At 45.1% G+C, this 19,681-nt stretch overlaps 1 protein-coding gene across 6 annotated transcripts; it reads left to right on the forward strand.

Moving 5' to 3' along the window:
• Positions 1–410: 410 nt before the first annotated feature.
• MIF4GD (MIF4G domain containing) lies at positions 411–19,612 on the forward strand. Of its 6 annotated transcripts, XM_078386052.1 has the most exons (8): positions 6,116–6,214; positions 6,681–6,743; positions 8,560–8,696; positions 11,593–11,702; positions 14,554–14,709; positions 15,387–15,479; positions 17,297–18,676; positions 19,266–19,612. In XM_078386052.1, the coding sequence occupies exons 3-7, from the start codon at positions 8,615–8,617 to the stop codon at positions 17,522–17,524; spliced, it is 669 nt and encodes a 222-aa protein (XP_078242178.1). In that variant the 5' UTR covers positions 6,116–6,214; positions 6,681–6,743; positions 8,560–8,614; the 3' UTR covers positions 17,525–18,676; positions 19,266–19,612. The 6 variants fall into 6 exon arrangements, with proteins under 6 accessions (XP_078242180.1, XP_078242183.1, XP_078242181.1 ...); XM_078386054.1 differs by lacking the exons at positions 6,116–6,214; positions 6,681–6,743 and adding an exon at positions 411–757; XM_078386057.1 differs by lacking the exons at positions 6,116–6,214; positions 6,681–6,743 and adding an exon at positions 5,308–5,427.
• The last annotated feature ends 69 nt before the right edge of the window (positions 19,613–19,681 follow it).

Raw genomic sequence — 19,681 nt, forward strand, 5'->3', positions numbered from 1 at the left:
CTAAACACAAGCCTGGTCTGTTTCTTGGACTTATAATAAGATCAGTTGTTTATAATAAGATCAATTGCTTAATGTGCAAAAATAAATAAAGCTTTTGAGGGCATGGATGTGAATGTTAGCATCAGTTGTAGTGCTGTTAAAAGCACAGATGCAGGGAATAGCTGAAAAGTTGGCACCTGCAGAGCAGGATAACAGTAGCACTAGCACTCTGTGTTGTTAGTAGTAAGGAATGGGATGGGGGTGGGTGGGGAGGAAATATCCTCCAAATCAGATGAGTTATCTTATTTGCTCTTACGTTCATTATCTAGTTCACTAGGGGATGCTGTTCCCACACACAAGAGAGGACCTCCCTCCCAGCAGTACCTAAATAGAAGGCTTAAACTGGGTTAGTCCGAAGGCATAAAAAGACTATTAAAACAACAGATGGCTGACCTAATTGGTACTCTCAAAGCAGACAGGAGTACTGGGTGAAGTGTTTCCAAAACAAGATCAAAGTACTATCCAGGCAGACTGGAGTTGTGCAGTATTTATGGGAAGTGCGTGCTTCTTGAAAGAGTATTGAGAATAATTTGGACACTATTTCGGATCACCCAGAACTGCTGCATTCAGCAGTTGGAGGGGAGGTGAATGCATAGTATGGATGTGGGTTAGTGCATGCAGGAGTCTGACACCTTTTGGCATGTGTGCATTGAAGGAGCTGAGCAACTGCTGCTGAGCTTAAGGGGGCAAAGCGGAAAAGTACTACTATTTCATAAAGGTAAGTATGAACATAAATGTGATCTCAATTGTGCTATCTATTTTGATGATAGGAGGCTGTCTTGAGTTGATCCCTATGGTTGGCCATTGACTGCTTTGGCTGTTAATGTGTGTTTAGTCATTTAGTCGTGTCCGACTCTTCGTGACCCCATGGACCAGAGCATGCTCCTATCTTCCACTGCCTCCGGGAGTTGTGTCAGGTTCATGCTGGTTGCTTCGCAGACACTGTCCAGCCATCTCATCCTCGGTCGTCCCCTTCTCCTCTTGCCATCACACCTTCCTAACATCAAGGTTTTTTCCAAGGACTCTTTTCTTCTCATGAGATGGCCAAAGTATTGGAGCCTCAGCTTCAGAATCTGTCCTTCAAGTGAGCATTCAGGGTTGATTTCCTTTAGAACTGATAGGTTTGTTCTCCTTGCAGTCCAGGGGACTCTCAAGAGTCTCCTCCAGCACCACAATTCAAAAGCATCAATTCTTCGGCGGTCAGCCTTCTTTATGGTCCAGCTCTCACTTCCGTACATCACTACAGGAAAAACCATAGCTTTGACTATTCGGACTTTTGTTGGCAAGGTGATGTCTCTGCTTTTCAAGATGCTGTCAAGATTTGTCATGGCTTTCCTCCCAAGAAGAAGGTGTCTTTTAATTTCAGGGCTGCTGTCTCCATCTGCAGTGATCATGGAGCCCAGGAAGATAAAATTTGACACTGCCTCCATATCTTCCCCTTCTGTTTCCCAGGAGGTGATGGGACCAGTGGCCATGATCTTAGTTTTTTTGATGTTGAGTTTCAGACCATTTTTTGCACTCTCCTCTTTTACTCTCATTACAAGGTTCTTTAATTCCTCCTCACTTTCTGCCATCAGAGTGGTATCATCTGCATATCGGAGGTTGTTGATATTTCTTCCGGCAATCTTAATTCCGGCTTGGGTTTCTTCCAGTCCAGCCTTCCGCATGATGTATTCTGCATATAAGTTAAATAAGCTGGGGGACAATATACAGCCTTGCCGTACTCCTTTCCCAATTTTGAACCACTCAGTTGTTCCATGGCTGTTAATGACTGCATCGAACTAAAGATGTTGGAGACTAAGTTGGACCCTGTTGTCTGTAATCCTGGGTCCACTCTGTTCCTTGTCAATGTTGCCTTTTGCAAAATGTCAGCCATCCAGTAAGATGCCATTGACTCTGGAGATATGAATCCTGAGGTCCATTTGCTCCACAGAATTTCTGGTCTCTTCCTGGCTTCAGGAGCTGCTCTGCAAGAAAAAGACACACATACATCCTCAGAGAGTACTTGTAAAGACAGAGCAGCAGGAAGAGACAAAGTTATGAAGTTTCTGCTGAAATTGAAGAAGGTGCGAGGCAGAGAGAATATAGAAGAGTCTTTAAATGTGTGATATACTTTCTGGATGAAAAATACATGACATCATATATGCCACCTACAATATCCTGGCAAGAGGACAAGGTATACATGTAAAAATAAAAATAATATTAAATAAATGTTAGGGACGGATGGTAAAGGCTGATTAAAAAGAGTGAGAGTTTCTCTTGATAACACAGTTAAAGTTGTTAAAATTTCTTTTAATTTACAACAGATATATCTTAAAATACATTGGTTTTCTCCTATTATATTATAAGGCACACATATTCCACTGACTGGATAGCACAGTGAACTGGAGAACTTGGCTACAGAATCACAAGCTGGGAGTTCAAGTTCCCTACTGTGCCTCCCAGAAGAAGAGACAGCCTTTTTAACCTTGGGCAAGCTGCACAGACCCAGAGCCACCCCCATAAGAAGGGACTGGTAAAGGGATGTGCACTAGGACCAAAATTTGGGGCTGGAATTTGGAATTACAGCCTGTCCAATTCAGAATTCAGAATTTTTACATTTCCAAATTTCTGGATATTTGGTATCCTGTTATAGTCAATATGAATAATCATTATTTCCACCTGTCAAAAAAGCCCAAGCAGGCAAAACATTTTAAAGGATTTCACTGTGTCCTCTGACACCTTCCTGGTGATTGTGCCAAATCAAAAGAGTGCACACCAACAGCCTAGATATTAGGAAATGACTGTGATGGGCATACTGACTGAACCCTGAGCAGTAGGAATGCCAGCAGCACTGAGGAAGCAGAGGATAGGTCACAGTGGGGGTGGAGGGGCAAATGCCCTGGGCAGCCCTGGCAGGCAGACTGGGGCAGCAAAGAGCTTGAGGTAGGTGGGAACTGTGCCAATGGCATGGGGCACAGCACAGGTGAGTGACTGAGCACAATCCTGGAGCAGCAGTTGGAAGAATGAAAAAGGCAGAAGGAACAGACCGAAGTCTAGCATTCCTAGTGCACGAGCAGAGCGTGTCATTCTCTCTTACTTAAAGGGGGCTTCAGGGAAACCCAACAATGGTAGAATCAGGAAAAGGCCGCAGGAGATACCTTTAATTGACCATTAAGAATATAGAGCAAAAGACAAACACTGAGCTTTTGATGGCAAATCATCATCTTCAAGGCTGTGCATCAGGTTTGTGTGGGTAGTTCCAGAATTATGTGCTGTTATTAATGTCCCAAATTTTTAGGTAGTGCAGTATGCAAGTTGGTTTCAAGCTCCTCTCAGCTAGAAGTTTGGAATTTCTGGCCCATCTCTTAAAACAGAGGGCAGCCACAGGTAATCTGCTCCCCCCATCTCCCTTTCTGCCTTTTTAAACTCAAAGAGTTTCTTTTCAGTTGGGGGAGGGAAGACTGACCAGTGGCATGGCCTGCCTCTAGCAGAATTGAGATTAGGAATTTGGTTAAACCACCAGGAAGAGTCAATGTAAGGCAAATTAAAGCCAAATGAATAGTTTTACCTGGTGGATGTTTTCTTTAGCATGCAGTACTGCTTGTTTGGTGCCGAGAGTCTATGTTGTTCAACAACTCATGTTGGTCTTCAGTTGATGCCCTGATCGGGCCATTCTATGGTATCTTACAGTACAGGAAAAATCAGGAAAAGGCCGGATAGTCCTGGAAAGAACACAAATGAGAGAGAGAGAGAGACACAGACAGACAGACAGACAGACAGACCAAGCTTTCGATGATAAATTATCTTCTTCAAGGCTGTGAATTAAGTTCTTGTTAGTAGTTCCAGCCATGGTAGGTTGACTTTAAGGAAAATAAGTTTTTCTACAGAACCAGGTTCTTGACTTGAGCAGCAAGGACTGACCGTTTCCCTTGCCTGAGAGAATATTATCTCACTGGGCACACTAGTTGGTGACCAAGACAGACAGCCGTCCCATTGCCACCCTGGCCAGACTTCACAGCCTCCTTTTCAGCCCAGTAAGACAAGAGATCAGTCTCTTTTGACTTTCAGGGCTCCTGCATGTACAACTCTGCCTCTGCCGTGTCCCTCCTCTGGGGTGGCATCTCTGGAGGACGGGCCCCTGCCATGCTTGTCAAGACAGTATCCATAAAGCTTTCTGTGTTGCCCAATCTTGGACACCCTGACCTGCGGTAACAGCGGGAGGGGCTCCTCACAACCTAAGCTGATTTTCTTCTGCCACTAACCTATTGATAAAGTTCTTGGTGGATGTTTGCTTTGCTTCCTTTGTTTGCTACTCCCTCTCTCTCTCTCTCTCTCTTCCCTTTCCTGACCTCCAAGCATACAGGAAACATGGAGGATCTCTCCCACATGTGGAGACTCTCATTTTTCCTATTTTTCTACTGAGGCTGCGGTTGCACTTGATATGGATAGGTGAAGCAATAGTTCTAAGTTCACAAGAATTGAGAAACGAAAGTGGAAAGTTAGTTAGGAAACATGAGTCAGCGTAGAGTTAGTGTAGTAGGGGGGGTGGGATACATATATGGGCGTAGGTGCACTTCGGGTCACGTGATAGGTAGATTGTGAGCTTTCTGTGTTGGTCAGGATTGGCCAGAGGGACAAAGAGGGGTTGCGTTGCGTCGAGTATAAAATGTATTGCTGAATGCTTGAATAGCAGAGACCACTCCCGCCCAGGTGTGTGTGTGTGTGTGTGTGTGTGTGTGTGTGTGTGTGTGTGTGTGTGTGTGAGAGTGAGAATAACAGAATACCACATTTCAGCATCATTTAAATTGATTTAGATTTTATCATTAACACAACGGAAGGGTGAAATTGGTTCATACGGGCTGCAAAGCAAGGTGTTTTTCCCCAAGTGGCTGGCAGGGGCTTCTAAAATCAGTTCAAACTAGTGCAGTTTTGTGGGTGTGAATATTGCTGTCATTTTAATTTGTCCCTGTCTGGATTTTGGGTGGCAGGGACACTGCCATTTTTTTTTTTCTTTCAAATCTTAAAAAAAAAACTTTCTTAAAATGCTTATCGCTATATCACTTCCTCAGTACATTTGGCATTGCAACCACCTACCCCACTCTCTGTGTCCTGTTTGAGCAGCTTCACTGGCTGCTGATCTGTTCTCAAGCACAATTCTCAACAGTGCTGATTTCAACCTCTAATGCCTTGAATCGCTTGGGATTCATATCTCAGAGATGGCACCTCCCTCTAGGAGCCCGCCCAGGTGTTAAGGCAATAAGGAGAGGCCTTTCTCTCAGTCCCATCACCTTCACAAGTGCACTTGGTGGGGACCCAGGAGAAGGCCTTCTCTGACACTCTTCCCAGACGCTGGAACTCCCTCCTATGGGAAGCCAGGCTGGCCCCATCTTTGCTTTCCTCCCACAGGTAAAGATCTCTCTCTTTAGACCACCTTTTCCTTAGTCACTGGCTGTCTAAGGGAGTTTTTAAAATGGGATGGCCTGTACCATTTGTTGCTTTTAAATGTTTTCGTACTGTTTTACCCTGTTTAACATTTTTAATATGTGTCTTTAATTCTTTTTAAATATTTGAATACTTTACTGCTGTTAGATTTTAATGTCGTGTTTTTAATGATGTAAGCCACCTCAGGTCCTTTCTTAGGAGAAAGGCGCGGGGTAAAAATATTCCAAATACTGTAAATAAATAACATACGTAAAATAAGTTGCCGACTTTAAAAACGAGTCCCCACACCTCCCACAGGTGGCGCTGTTGCCAAGGCACCGCCCCCCCCCCCCCCGCTTGACTGAGCCTTGCTAGGAAATGACCTAAGAGGAAGCCCTGCGGGTTTTACAAGTCCTGGAAAGATTCTCCCTCCTCTCCCTCCCTCCTGACACCCTAAAGCGGGCGAAAAGTAAGGGCCGGGGGGGTCGGCCGACCAGGCGAAGGATGCCCATCCTGCATTTGCACTCTATGCTCGAGTGGCTGCCTTTCCTCCTCCTGCTGCTCCTGGGCTCGGCGGTGGGCTTTTTGCTCCTCTACCTCCAGCGACCGGAGCCAGAAACTAAACAGAACTAGGAAGTGGGGCGGAGGAGTTTGGGGAGGGCGGGGGGAAAGAAGTGTCATTAGGGCGGGCGGGAGGGGCTGGTCTCTCCCGCCTAAAAAAAAAGATGCAGGCAGTCCAGTCCTGAAAGTGGAGGCAGAAAACCCGAAGCAGGTGGGTGACTCTCTCGTTCTTCTCTCGGGGCTGCCTGGCTCGGTCACGCCCGGAAAGGAACTGGCGCCTCGTCGCGGAGGTGGGGCAGTGCCTTCCTCACCTCCTCCTCCTCCTCTTCCTCCTCCACACCCCAACTCTAACGCTGCCTTTGGGGGGGGGCGGCGAGAGGGTTTCTTTTGGTCGGCACCGTAAAGCCTCCAGCGGTCTCTGCCTGGTTAACCGGGCTGGGGCAGGCTTCCCGTTGGGTGCCTGGCGCGCTGGAGTTCCGTGGACGTGTCAGCGCAGCCAGACGACCAAACTTTGGCACGCGGGATCCAAAATAGTAGTCCGCTTCGCAGGCGTACCATCATGTGAACCCATCCGCGAGAGGTCCTCACCCACCCACTCACTCCCGCCTCGCCTGCCCTTCGGGTGCAGAGGATCGGGTGACCTGAAGTGTGTATATTTGCACTTCTCGCCTTGGCAGATGCCTCGATCTCAGAAACGGAAGATGACACCTGTGCACACACAGATGTAGATGTTGCAGCAGGTAACTTTTTAGGACTACGACTCCCATGAGGCCACTGTGAAATTGGCCGGGAATTGTGGGTGCGGCCATCCATCGAGGCAACATGTCCAGTCTCAGCACAGAGGAATGTTGAAGGGATTGTGAAGGACAGAGGTGCGGTTATTCCTCCTCTGGGAATCCAGGAATTTTGTCCACTAGGAAAGTGAAGGAGCCCTGTCTTAAGTGGCTGATGCTTATGGAAGCAGGTGGTGGTGGAGGAGAATCATCCACAGGGTTCTGAATACATCCAACTGAAAGTGCTGCGAGGGGGGGGGGTCCACTTTGCTAGCAGCAGCAGCAGCTTTTCAGAGTCTCAGGTGAGACTCTTATCCTCTCCTTTGCCAAGCTGAGATCCCTTTTTAGTTGCAGATGCTTGGGGTCATTCCTTCTTGGGACGTTCTGAATGCAGAGAAAGTGCTTCGCCATTCAACTAGGGGACCTGGTGTGACCAAATCCACAGTTCTGCAACAGGAACAGCAGATGTTAATATACCCCTGATTAGGTAAAGGTTAAGGTTCCCCTTGACAATTTTTGTCCAATCGTGTTCAACCCTAGGGGGTGGTGCTCATCCCCGTTTCCAAGCCGTAGAGCCAGCATTTTGTCCGAAGACAATCTTCCGTGGTCACATGGCCAGTGCGACTCAGACACGGAACACTGTTACCTTCCCACTGAGGTGGTCCCTATATATCTACTTGCATTTGCATGCTTTCGAACTGCTAGGTTGGCAGGAGCTGGGACAAGTGACGGGCACTCACTCCATCATGTGGATTCGATCTCATGACTGCTGGTCTTCTGACCCTGCAGCACACAAAGGCTTCTGCGGTTTAGCCCGCAGCGCCACCACGTCCGTGATTAACCTACCTTTAAACAGGGTGTAATTAATTCATTATGTACCATTAAGTCATTTCCAGTTTATGGTTACCCTCTCAGAAGTGATTTATCAGTCCTTCCAGTAAGGTATAATTATTTTATGAGTATTCAAGAACAAAACCCTTGTGCTGTGCTTAATCTTGCTCCTAATTTCAACTGATCTTAGTTGCATGTCCCCCAAAGTGTGAAGCAGTGTCCTACTTTTTGTTTGGTTAGTCCTTCTTCAGAAAGTTGACTTGACTTATGGCATTGTTCCAAGGCAAGAGAAGGAGCTGATATACAAAGCAACTGAGTTTGAATACGGAAAACAAGCAGGAGACATGAGATCTATCCAGCACTTCAGACATGGAAAGGACTTGAAGATGAGGTCTGAGGGAGGCCATAAACATAGTGGCTCTTCACTTTGTAGCACTTATCCTCCCTTCTTTGAGTAGATCCCAGACTGGTGATTCGTCTTCCCAGAATCAAGCCTTATTTTGCCACCTGGCACATGCTTTCACAGCAATCAGGCGGGATAGCCACAAAAGCATATATCAGAGCTGTGGAACTCGATGAGGGAGCCACAATAGGTTCAGCTGCAGATCCCTTCAGTGTTCACTAGCTGCGTGACAATCATTTGATCTGGCACTGAGTGATGTAAGGTTGGATTTTTATGCAAATGAAAGGTGCTTCCTCAAGAGGACAAACAGGGCAAGGCCACAAAATCCTTGTAGAACAGGCCGGAGCCAGGCAGGGATGCGTTTCCTTGATCTGAGGAGATTTCTTTCCTTTGTCTATGAAGGGTTTTGTTGTCCTTTTGGCTGTTCCAGTGTGACTGGCCATGCTGTTTTCCTGTTCAGCAAAAAGCCAGTGTATATAAAAGACAGGACTAATCCTGGCTCTGTCCCTGCCCTGAATAAGCAGTATTTGATCTCTCTTCTCCCCACAGTTGCCAGCAACACAGCTGCTTCCCTGACCCAACAGCCACTGGAGGAGGGAAAGAGATGGGGGAAACGGACAAAGAAGAATATAAGATACATTCGTTTGACACAGAAATTCAGCAGTTGCTGAAAACAGCTCTCAAAGGTCAGCATCTCCCCCTCATTACACCCATTTTGCTATGAACCAGCAACACTCAGTGGCAAGACTACTGAATGTGGAGCTTTGGGGCAACTGTTAACCTTATAAAAGGACGGAGTGGTCCCTCTTGAATGTGCTCAGATTGTCAGAGATCCCACTCAGAAGTTAGAGGGGCAGCAATTGATCAGGAGGGATATTCTGTGGCGGCAGCACCCCCAGTGCGATGTGACAGCTTGTATTGAACTTTAATTATGGATGTCTTGGTCTCCTTCATCTGTTTTATGACCTTCGTATTTTTCTGCTGTTTTAGGAGTGTTTAAAACTGTAATTGTTCTTAATTTATTTTATGTGTCTTTTTTTTAGTATATAGAGAGAATTCTTATTCCATTTTAACTCTATCTAAGCTGCATTTTGCAGCGTGATTCCGTTTTTTCCATTGACCATATGATGCAAAGGGAAATGCAGATAAGCCTGGAGATAACTGGAGAGACCTCCCCCCACCAATTCATAGTTTTTGCCTCCAGTGCTGGGGCTTTTGCTTTTAAAAATAAGGATATATTCACATTGGTTCAGGCAGTGTGATTGCCTGATCCAATGCAGAAAAGCTGCCGTGCCAGCACACACTCATAGGAATGGTGAGCAAAGCCTCTCTCCATTGGCAAGATGTTTCTTTTTCTTTGAAAACAGCTTAGGAATGACAAGGCAACCGTATCTGTGTTGGCAAGACTTCTATCTTTTTAAAAACAGCAGCTAGACACCCCCCAAAATGATAATGAGGAAAACCTTGTTTACAGATTATTACATAATTTCCCTTGTAACTGTGCCTCCTGCAAGGCTATAATAGAGCTGCAAACAAGGCTTTATTCCCCTCTCTGTGTGTGGCCAGTTAATGCTAACACACCCAGAGAAGCCTGAATTCCCTGGTGCAACTTCACAGCAATTGAACACTAGTGAATTTACATTTCCCGTGCTGTTATAGTCATACTCCAAGCCAGGTATACAAATCCCCCACCTTTCTTACTGAAGGTTAACCAGCAGTCTGGTAACCCAATGGATATTTTAGTTGCCACCACTTGCTGAATATAGACTTTCTAGTATGATGATTCTCAAGTTTTGGTTTTATAGTTCACAGAAGCCCCAAGTCAGCATGATCAAGGGTTCTGCTTCTGAATTGCCACCACATCAAGCAGTTGCACTGCTTTGCTAATGTATAGTCTTCAGCTACAGGGCATCTCATCTGAAAACTGACGGGAAGAGATTTAAACTTTTGGAAAGAGTGTATTTGCCAAACAATTGACCCCAGGCTAAGCAAGGTGTTTCTGTAACATCTACTGCTAAATGCTGATGCTATCACATGGCAGTCCCAGCTCTCTGACAGAGAGGAGATGCATTCCATGCTCGAGGGAAGGGGTCTGGTTTATACCTAGAGTTGAGACAAAGCGCACAGACTCTAGGGGCATCTCGCCTGCAGCAGCAGAAAGTATTCAGACATTAAACTGTTAAGAAACTGTTGTAACTGAAAGCCAAGGGACACTTCCTGCTTTTGCTAGTTCTAGACTGGAAGATGCTGGATAGCTCAGTGTTTTAGGCTTCTGGCTGCAGAGCCTGAGTTTGGGAGTTCAGTTCTACGTGGGGCTGTCTTTAAGGCTGATGCGGAAACTTCAGGTGGTGCAGAATGCAGCGGCCAGACTCCTTAGTGGAGTGAGAAAATACCAGCATATTTCTCCTATTCTGACCATGCTGCACTGGCTACCCATTCATTTCCGCATTGACTTCAAAGTTTTAATGCTTACTTATAATGCCCTAAACGGTTTAGGACCTCGATACTTGGCGGAACGCCTGCTCCCACCAAGATCTACCGGGATCACCTGTGCTAATCAGGAGGTGAGGCTGAGGAGCCTGATGCCAAGGGAGGCCCGGAAGGAAAAGAGACGAAATCGGGTCTTCTCGGCGGTGACTCCTCGCCTCTGGAACAACCTCCCTCTGGAGATTCGCGCGGCCCCCGCACTGGGTACCTTTAAGAGGCAACTAAAAATATGGATGTATATTCAGGCCTTCCCTCCTGTCAATACTTGACTTTCTTTTATTCTTTCTTTATTTACTACTTACTCTATTTTTGTACTGTATTGTCAGTGATTGTCTCATGTAATACGTCTGTGTTATTTTATTGTATATATGTTATACTGGAAGCTGCCCAGAGTGGTCATATAGACCAGATGGGCGGGATATTAAGTAAGTAAGTAAGTAAGTAAGTAAGTAAGTAAGTAAGTAAGTAAGTAAGTAAGTAAGTAAGTAAGTAAGTAAGTAAGTAAGTAAGTTCCCCACTGGTCCTCCTTGACAGAGGCTGGATTCAGTGATCCATAGAGTCCCTTCCAACTCTCTAGTTATAAGATTATAATAATTATAATAATTATGCTGTTTAAGCATCACAAGAACTGGAATACAGGTAAGGGGCATGAAATTAATCCACTGTTGTGATTGCTCTGTGCCCCTTACCCCATGTATCCTGGGAACTGTGGGCAAGGCTAGAAAAGCATTTTGTTAGAATTCTGAAACTAGTCCCAAATGCCCTTTGTCAAGAGCCATGGCCACTGTTTGAAACTTAGCTGTCATAAACTTGGCCGTAGGTGGTCCGAAGTGCTGTGTTCCAGATCTTGGATTTCTCCCATGCTCTGCATGGAATGTCAAATAACTACCCTTACTGAAGAACTGAGAAGAAGTGTGTGGGGGGGGGCACTCTTCCCTGGAGACTGTTTTGATCCATACATTCAACATCCAGTACAAGTTAAGAAATCCAGTAATAAAGTTGTACTGTTAAATTGTAAACATCCAAAATGATGCCACTACAGTATATGCGTGTTAGAAGCCGGTATTGATAAAGTTGCTGCCTCTTCTTATGTAGACCCCAGCAAAGTGGATCTGGAGAAAGTAGCCAATGTAATTGTGGACCAGTCCCTCAAAGACTGCGTGTTCAGTAAAGAAGCCGGACGTATTTGTTACACCATCATCCAGGTAGGAAAACTGAGCCTCCCGCATTTTGAGAAAAGGCAGCTTCTTCAGCACAGTGAATCACATGCAGCTGTTCTGCAGATTCTGTAGTATATATTTGGCCTTTGAAAGCAATACAAAAGGATCACATCTCTCCACATATTTCTTAGCCATTTCAGTGCTGAGCCCTGCTACTGGTAATCTCAAAAGTGGAAACCCTGATAAAAGATCATTTATACGTGAGCTAGTATTCAAAATCAAGAGATTTGAGAGCAAAGTACCGTATTTTTTGCACCATAAGACGCACTTTTTCTCCCAAAACAAGTGGGGGGAGAAGTGTATGCGTCTTATGGAGCAAATACTGTCCCCTCCACGCCACCATCGCTGGCTTCCGAGGCCTCCGGAGGCTTCAGCAGGCCCCGTGGGGGCCTCCCCCCGGCACCATTGCTCGCTTCCGAGGCCTCCGGAGGACTCAGCAGGCCCGTGGGGGCCTCCCCCCGGCACCATTGCTCGCTTCCGAGGCCTCCGGAGGCCTCAGCAGGCAACGTGGGGGCCTCCCCCCGGCACCATTGCTGGCTTCCGAGGCCTCCGGAGGCCTCAGCAGGCCCCGTGGGGGCCTCCCCCCGGCACCATTGCTTGCTTCCGAGGCCTCCGGAGGCCTCAGCAAGCCCCGTGGGGGCCGCCCCCAGGCACCATCGCCGGCTTCAGAGGCCTCCGGAGGCCTCAGCAAGCCCCGTGGGGGCCTCCCCCAGGCACCATCGCTGGCTTCCAAGGCCTCCGGAGGCCTCAGCAGGCCCCGTGGGGGCCTTCCCCAGGCACCATCGCTGGCTTCCGAGGCCTACGGAGGCCTCAGCAGGCCCCGTGGGGGCCTTCCCCAGGCACCATCGCTGGCTTCCGAGGCCTCCGGAGGCCTCAGCAGGCCCCGTGGGGGTCCCCCACCACCACCATCGCTGGCTTCTGAGGACCTCCAGGAGGCTTTCCACTGGTAAGGTGCTGCTTTTTACTTTTTTAAAAAAATGTTCTGGGTGGGTTTTGTAGGGTAGATTTGGGCTGGGGGTATGTTTCTATGTTGCTTTGTGTTTTGGTACTTTTTTTTGCAGTCCCAGCATGGGACTTGCTCTGTTTATTTATTTTTACTTTATTTTTTGGTATTTAAAAATTAGTTGCTGCTTTTTATTTTTTAAAAATGTTCTGGGTGGGTTTTGGAGGGTAGGTTTGGGCTGGGGAGTATGTTTCTATGTTGCTTTGTGTTTTGGTACTTTTTTTGCAGTCCCAGCATGGGACTTGCTCTGTTTATTTATTTTTACTTTATTTTTTGGTATTTAAAAATTAGTTGCTGCTTTTTACTTTTTAAAAATGTTCTGGGTGGGTTTTGGAGGGTAGGTTTGGGCTGGGGGGTATGTTTCTATGTTGCTTTGTGTTTTGGTACTTTTTTTTGCAGTCCCAGCATGGGACTTGCTCTGTTTATTTATTTTTACTTTATTTTTTGGTATTTAAAAATTAGTTGCTGCTTTTTACTTTTTAAAAATGTTCTGGGTGGGTTTTGGAGGGTAGGTTTGGGCTGGGGGGTATGTTTCTATGTTGCTTTGTGTTTTGGTACTTTTTTTGCAGTCCCAGCATGGGACTTGCTCTGTTTATTTATTTTTACTTTATTTTTGGTATTTAAATATTAGTTGCTGCTTTTTACTTTTTAAAAATGTTCTGGGTGGGTTTTGTAGGGTAGGTTTGGGCTGGGGGGTATGTTTCTATGTTGCTTTGTGTTTTGGTACTTTTTTTGCAGTCCCAGCATGGGACTTGCTCTGTTTATTTATTTTTACTTTATTTTTTGGTATTTAAATATTAGTTGCTGCTTTTTACTTTTTAAAAATGTTCTGGGTGGGTTTTGTAGGGTAGATTTGGGCTGGGGGGTATGTTTCTATGTTGCTTTGTGTTTTGGTACTTTTTTTTTGGCAGTCCCAGTGTGGGACTTGCTCTGTTTATATATTTTTATTTTATTTTAATTTTCGGTATTTAAAAATGAAGTGCGTCTTAACGTCCGGTGTGTCTTATGGAGCGAAAAATACGGTAAATTAAGGTTTATTATTCTTTGTCTTCTGTGTATCTTTCCAATTTGACTCTGCCATATTTTTAACATTGTCCTTAATACCATGCCAGTTATAAACTTGTTTTATAGTGTAAACCGAGGTCCTAAATACTCTGAAAGGACTTTTGTTGACATTTTATTTTCTTCTTATACTACTAGTATCATTGATGGAAGGAAAATATTTAGTGAGTGATGGCTGAGGGAGAATATTACTTATGATTAGATGCAAATACTGTAATTGAAGTAATATTAGATTTTTTTGTGAGTGTGAGATACTTTAATATTAAATAAAATTATTTATTTCATGTACATACAAACACAAATTATTTAAGTAAAAGGGTTTGGCTTTCACCTTCAGTGATTCTGGTAAAGATATACTGTTTCCCAGATGGCAATTATAGAACCTTTTGTGTGTGTGTGTGTGTGTGTGTGTGCGTGCGTGCGTGCGTGCGTGCGTGCGTGCGTGTACGTGTACACACACACACAGAATGAGAGAGAGAGAGAGAGAGAGAAAAGCCTGTAGTTTGCCTGAAAATAATTCTGTATGTGCACACTGTTCATCTTGGCTTGAGTACCAGCCTTCCTTCCTTCCCTGCAGACTGAGCTGGGTAGGTAGCCCAGCTGAGAACAGAAAGAGAACCTACCCCTTTCACTACAGCCTAGATTTGATGAACAATCTAACAATTCATATCTAAATTTTGGGCACTTGTCAGCTGCTGCTACATCATGACAGATCTTTTTCTGCATGGTGATTGTGTCCTTCTGGATTTCACATCTTTGCCTTTGTCACAGGCAGAGAACAAACAGACAGGCCAGAGTGTCTTCCGGCGAGGCCTTCTGAACCGCCTTCAGCAGGAATATAAGGACCGCGATGACTTGCGAGCCCGCTCCCTCCAAGCTTGGATTGGCTACGTCACCTTTATCTGTAGCATCTTTGACTACCTGAGAGTAAGTAAAGGCAGCATGAGTGTCATCGAGATTAAAAAGACTGACAACTTTTTAAGAATGCCTTGCAGCAGAAAGACAGTAAGGCAGGCACGACATGTACCTGTTGGGTGGAGGGAGCATTCCATGTTTAGGGTGCCATCGCTGAAAAGGCCCTCTGATCGCCACAAGCTTCACCTGGCTGGAGCAACCTTTGTGCATCCAGCCCTGAAGATCTTAATTTGCTTCCCCAAAATGTAGCACCCTATCTCTGTATTAGAATACGGTGCTGGTCCTCATCCCAGCCAGCATGACCAGTGGTCAAGACTGAGAAGAGCTATTGTGCAAAACAAAACAAACCTAGAGGGACCTGCTTGGAGGAAGACTGCTGTTGACATCGCCAAAGTTTGCAAATGTGGCTTGAATTCAAAGAGGCTTCAAACACTCATTTGTTTTTGTTTTTTAAATCATGCATTTTAGGTATCAGGGTTCTGAGCTAAGAGAACTCGTAATCCCCAGCAATTGTTAGCCTTGAAGGTATTATTCAAGTCCATGCTGTTGTTGTTTCAAGAGACCAAAGCAGCTACAGTATTCTTATGGATTGTTTGACACACCCTTCCAAGGGAGAGGGAAGGGAGAGGTCTTTAAACATTTTGTAAAAAACGTAAACACCAGTTTATAAGTATACTGTCCATTGGCAGGTCAACAATATGCCCATGATGGCACTGGTGAACCCTGTTTACGACTGCCTGTTTCTACTGGCACAGCCTGAGAACCTAAGGAAAGAAGAAGAGGTGAGTTCTAATGGATACAAGCAGGATGAAAGTTGCGTTGACCTGTGTGAAACGGACAAAGAGGAAGGTAGCCAACATGGAGCACTCCTCCCACTTCTTTACCATGGACTATGCTGGCTGGAGTTGATGGGAGCTGAAGTGGAACAGCCTCCAGAGGGCCATGCTTTGTCCACCTTGGCTGCATTATGGATATTTTAAAGATCTTTTGTGTAAGCCAGTGGTCCTGTAACAATCTAAAGACTCTCTTGTTTGAAAAGAAAACCAAATTATTTGAAGGAAGGTCTGCAACAAGTCTCCACTAAGCACATACGTTTAAAAGGCAGAGAGTGGATTATATTTATCTAAAATAGCAATCCCCAACCTTTTTAGCCCCGCAGACTGGCTGGGGAAGGCGGGGCACCCCCCCTGCACTTGTGCGCATGTGCGAAGGGCAGCGCAGCGCTTGTACAGGTGCGTTCACGCGCAGGCACAAACTGGCTGTGCAGGGGGAATGCATGCGGGGGTAGTGGGGAGGCCTGTCTCCGTGGCCCAGTCCGGGTCAGGCCATGGACCAGCACCGGGCTGCAGACTGGGGTTGGGGACCTTTGATCTAAAGGATATGTTAGAACTGTCCAGGTTAGATTGTCACACAGTTGTTGAGATTCATTTAAACAATGTCTCTTTTTAAACCATGCTTTAAATACTTAATAAGGAGTCTTATGGCACCACTGACTGGCTATTGTGGACTGTAACCCACTTCTCTGGATGCCTGAAGTCTCCCTGTTGCATGTACTGCAACATACTAAGAGAACTACACCAAGAGATACACATAACAGAAAGGATTAGCTCCATGTTCTTTTGTTACATTAATTTTCTGTAAGTACTAAGGATCATAAGACCCAGATGTATAGGAACCAATATACTGTATAAGGCACCATTAATTCCTTTAGAAGATTTTAAAAAACAATTATAAGGCTATGCTGGTGAAAAGAGGGAAGTTAAGCCAGAATTGAACGGGTCTGTGCTGAGGAAGAGAAGCCCCTTACAGAGTGTGATGCTCCCATTTGCAGTTGCTTTAAACTGATTTTTTTTTGTATGCATTTGCTGATGTTCTGTTTGAAACCATTACATTGGAACTGCCTTGTTTTTAAGAAATTGACAGTTAAGATGTAATTGGATGCAGAGTTTTTCCTGTTTTTTATTGTATGCTGCATTGGAAAGACTGGCCTTGGAAAGGGGTTTAGTAATATGTTTAATTAAATAAAATGAATGAGAAACAGTTCTTTAAAAATTAAAAGCAACAATTTTCTTTAATGGAACAGAGAAGCTCTTGCTGTAGGTAGTGGGATTCTGAACAGGGTATCTAGTACACCTGGCATTTAACCCTCCAGAAGCTCATAGCTTCTGCTTGTCCATAGTCTTTTAAGATGGGTAACTTTTTCATACTGTAATTCCCAGAAATTCTCGAGTTGCATGATTATTGGCCTATGCTGGTAGGGATATCCTGGGAGCTGTAGTCCATAAAGTAACAACAATAATAGAGCCTGCCCAAACTGATTGCCATATTTGCTTAGGATAGTGCTGGGGAAACTTTAGCTTTCCAGAAGCTGGAGGACTCCCAGTTCCCACTCAGTCCAGCCAACCTGGCCAGTGGTGAGAGATGGTGGAGGTAGTAGTTCATCAGCATCTGGAGGGCTACAGATTTTCCAGCCTTGGCATGAGAGAAGCCATTTCCACTCCCCCCACCCTTCCTTCTCTCGTCGTGTGATGATGCTAAGATGCCGCTTCTGGGGGAAACCCCATTATTACAGATGTATGCTTAATTTCCTTCTTTTAAGGTGGACTGCCTGGTGTTGCAGCTACACCGTATTGGGGAACAGCTTGAGAAGATGAATTCCCAGAGGATGGATGAACTCTTTTCCCTTCTGCGAGATGGCTTTTTGCTCCAACAGGGCCTTAGTTCCCTCTCCCAACTGCTCTTGCTGGAGATCATTGAGTTCCGGGCTGCTGACTGGAAAATGACAGAGGCGGCCCAGAAATACTACTACAGCGAGGTTACCGACTGAACGAGGTTACCGCTAGCACCAGCTCATGCTACCTTCAGGCAGAGCTTGAATTCTCACTCCGGCTCCCTTTCACCAGCAACTTTGAAAACAAAACAAAAGCTGCAATTATTTTAAATGCTCTTTCTCCAGCACTTTCTGTATAGAGAACATATAATGGGCTCCCTCAATAGCTCTTTGGCACAGGGTAACTGCTGGCCAAAACTGAGGAGCTGGGAGAGCAGTTCCATTTGGCTGGAGCCAAAGCTTGTATCTTGCAACTGCTACTCCCATTGTGTTGCACTAAATAGGGACTTGATCTAACCACTGCTGCAAGATGAATTAGCATTTTATACAGGGTCATTGTCTCTTCTTACTTGTCTATGCTAATTTTAAGCAGAGAGGCAGTGGTTTAAACCTAACCTGATAATAACTTTTTTTAACTCTAACAACACCGTGAGAATTATGTCTCACATTTGTTATTTTATATTGTTCCATAGCTGACTTCAGTTTGTGAAGGGATCAAAGCACCACCATAGGATTTCAGTTTGCATCCTTGCAGCTTCCTTTGAGTATTCTAAATATCAGCTGCTGGGGAATGTGAAGTGGGGTGGTTACAGTTAGGTCCTTCCACAGGCATCTGGTGGATCGTTGCTGGAATACAATTCTAGCTGTGTTGTTGGTCTTCCTTTGCTTTCTAGACTCTGATTTGTGCCACAGGTGCTATGAAGCTCATGTAGCTACTAATGGCAGATGGCTTTACCATACTTCCTACTTCTGGTTAACAAAATAGCAATTTAAAAAAACTGTCTGATAGTTTCTATGCAAGACAGAGTTTGTGTAGATGCAAAAAAAAAAAAAAAAAAAGGGGCCACCACTGGTACCCTTTCCCTTTGTTGGCAAAAGATACGCTAGCTGAAAGATGAAATTCTAACTATGGTTAGAGCAGAGGTAAAAGGTTTGCCATAAATCTCCCACAACTGTACAGCTGCAGTCTGCAGGTCTGAATGCTTCCTGATATAATTAACATTTCCTTTTATAAAGAAAGCAAAAGTCACGGGAAAAGGCAAAGCTACAGCCCTTTAATTTGCCACACTAGCCTGGCACACGTCGACAGAAAGAGTTCAGCTGTGCCACTCCTGACTAGCCATTTCCTGTGGATGGTCTGAGATGTTGGCCAGTACTCACTGTAAGAAAGTTCTGTTGCCAACAGAGACGACTCCTATTTTGAAGAAAGTGCATTTAGATTTGGGAGGAAGGCAGTCACTTTCTCTGCTATGTGGTTATAAAACAGTGGCCCTGAATGTTTTTAGGTTTGGGTTAATGCAGCAAAGGCCCTTCACATTTTGGAGGAATATGCAACCCCATAGCTTTGGCCACACTACCTGAGGTTGATGGGAACTGAAGCCCAAACTATCTGGAGTGCTGCGCAAGTTCTCCATCCTTGGGCTACAATGTACTCTCCCGAGATCAGGGGTACACGTCACAATGATGACGTGGTCTAATCATGAGCCAGGTGTACACTTTTGCTCAGCTACTGGCCCCATAGAAAGAGGCTTCTGCAAAAACATGCTGGAGTTTGTGGGCTCCCCATGAAGATTCAGCCGCATCTCCATTTTTTCAAATAAGATACTGTTATGAGTGTGTTGATCATTCTGCTGCTGGTGGGTGCTACACCGATGCTTTCAACTTGCAGTCCCCAATGTGCTCTATTCTTTGCTCCCCTGCTTCTGGATCACTCAGGTGTAACTAACAGCTTAAGCAGGGTCTTTTCCCCCTTGGGCCAAACCTAGAGAAACTCTGGCGTCTCCAGAGTAGGTAACAGTCCCCACAATTCCCTATGATTGGCCAAGTTACATGAGGCTGATGGAAACTGCAAGCCAAATGTTCTGGAGGGCTATCTCTGTGCAACTCAGGAAGCCAACCAATTAATTGCTCCAGAACCTCACTCTGTTGTAAGATTATTCTATCAAGAACTCTCAACTACAAACTGATTTTGTAACTTTTATAATGCAGCTACTTTGAACTACAGTATTACCTTTCACTTAAGAAGGTTGGGGGTGTGTTTTTGGCACCTTTTTTAAAAAAATAAACATTCTACACTTCTGCCTACATTGTATCTTCTCCATCCATTAAAGTCATAAAACCAAACAAAATAAATTGCTTTATGACAGGGCTGTA

The sequence above is a fragment of the Pogona vitticeps genome, chromosome 2, assembly GCF_051106095.1.
Source record: "Pogona vitticeps strain Pit_001003342236 chromosome 2, PviZW2.1, whole genome shotgun sequence".
Taxonomy (NCBI): Eukaryota; Metazoa; Chordata; class Lepidosauria; order Squamata; family Agamidae; genus Pogona; species Pogona vitticeps.

Bases quoted from the DNA above. Each gene is read 5' to 3' on its own strand.
- MIF4GD (XM_078386054.1), top strand. From the start codon at position 8,615: ATGGGGGAAACGGACAAAGAAGAATATAAGATACATTCGTTTGACACA. The intron at 8,697-11,592 runs GTCAGCATCTCC...CTTCTTATGTAG, and splicing joins GCTGAAAACAGCTCTCAAAG to ACCCCAGCAAAGTGGATCTG. The intron at 15,480-17,296 runs GTGAGTTCTAAT...CCTTCTTTTAAG, and splicing joins ACCTAAGGAAAGAAGAAGAG to GTGGACTGCCTGGTGTTGCA.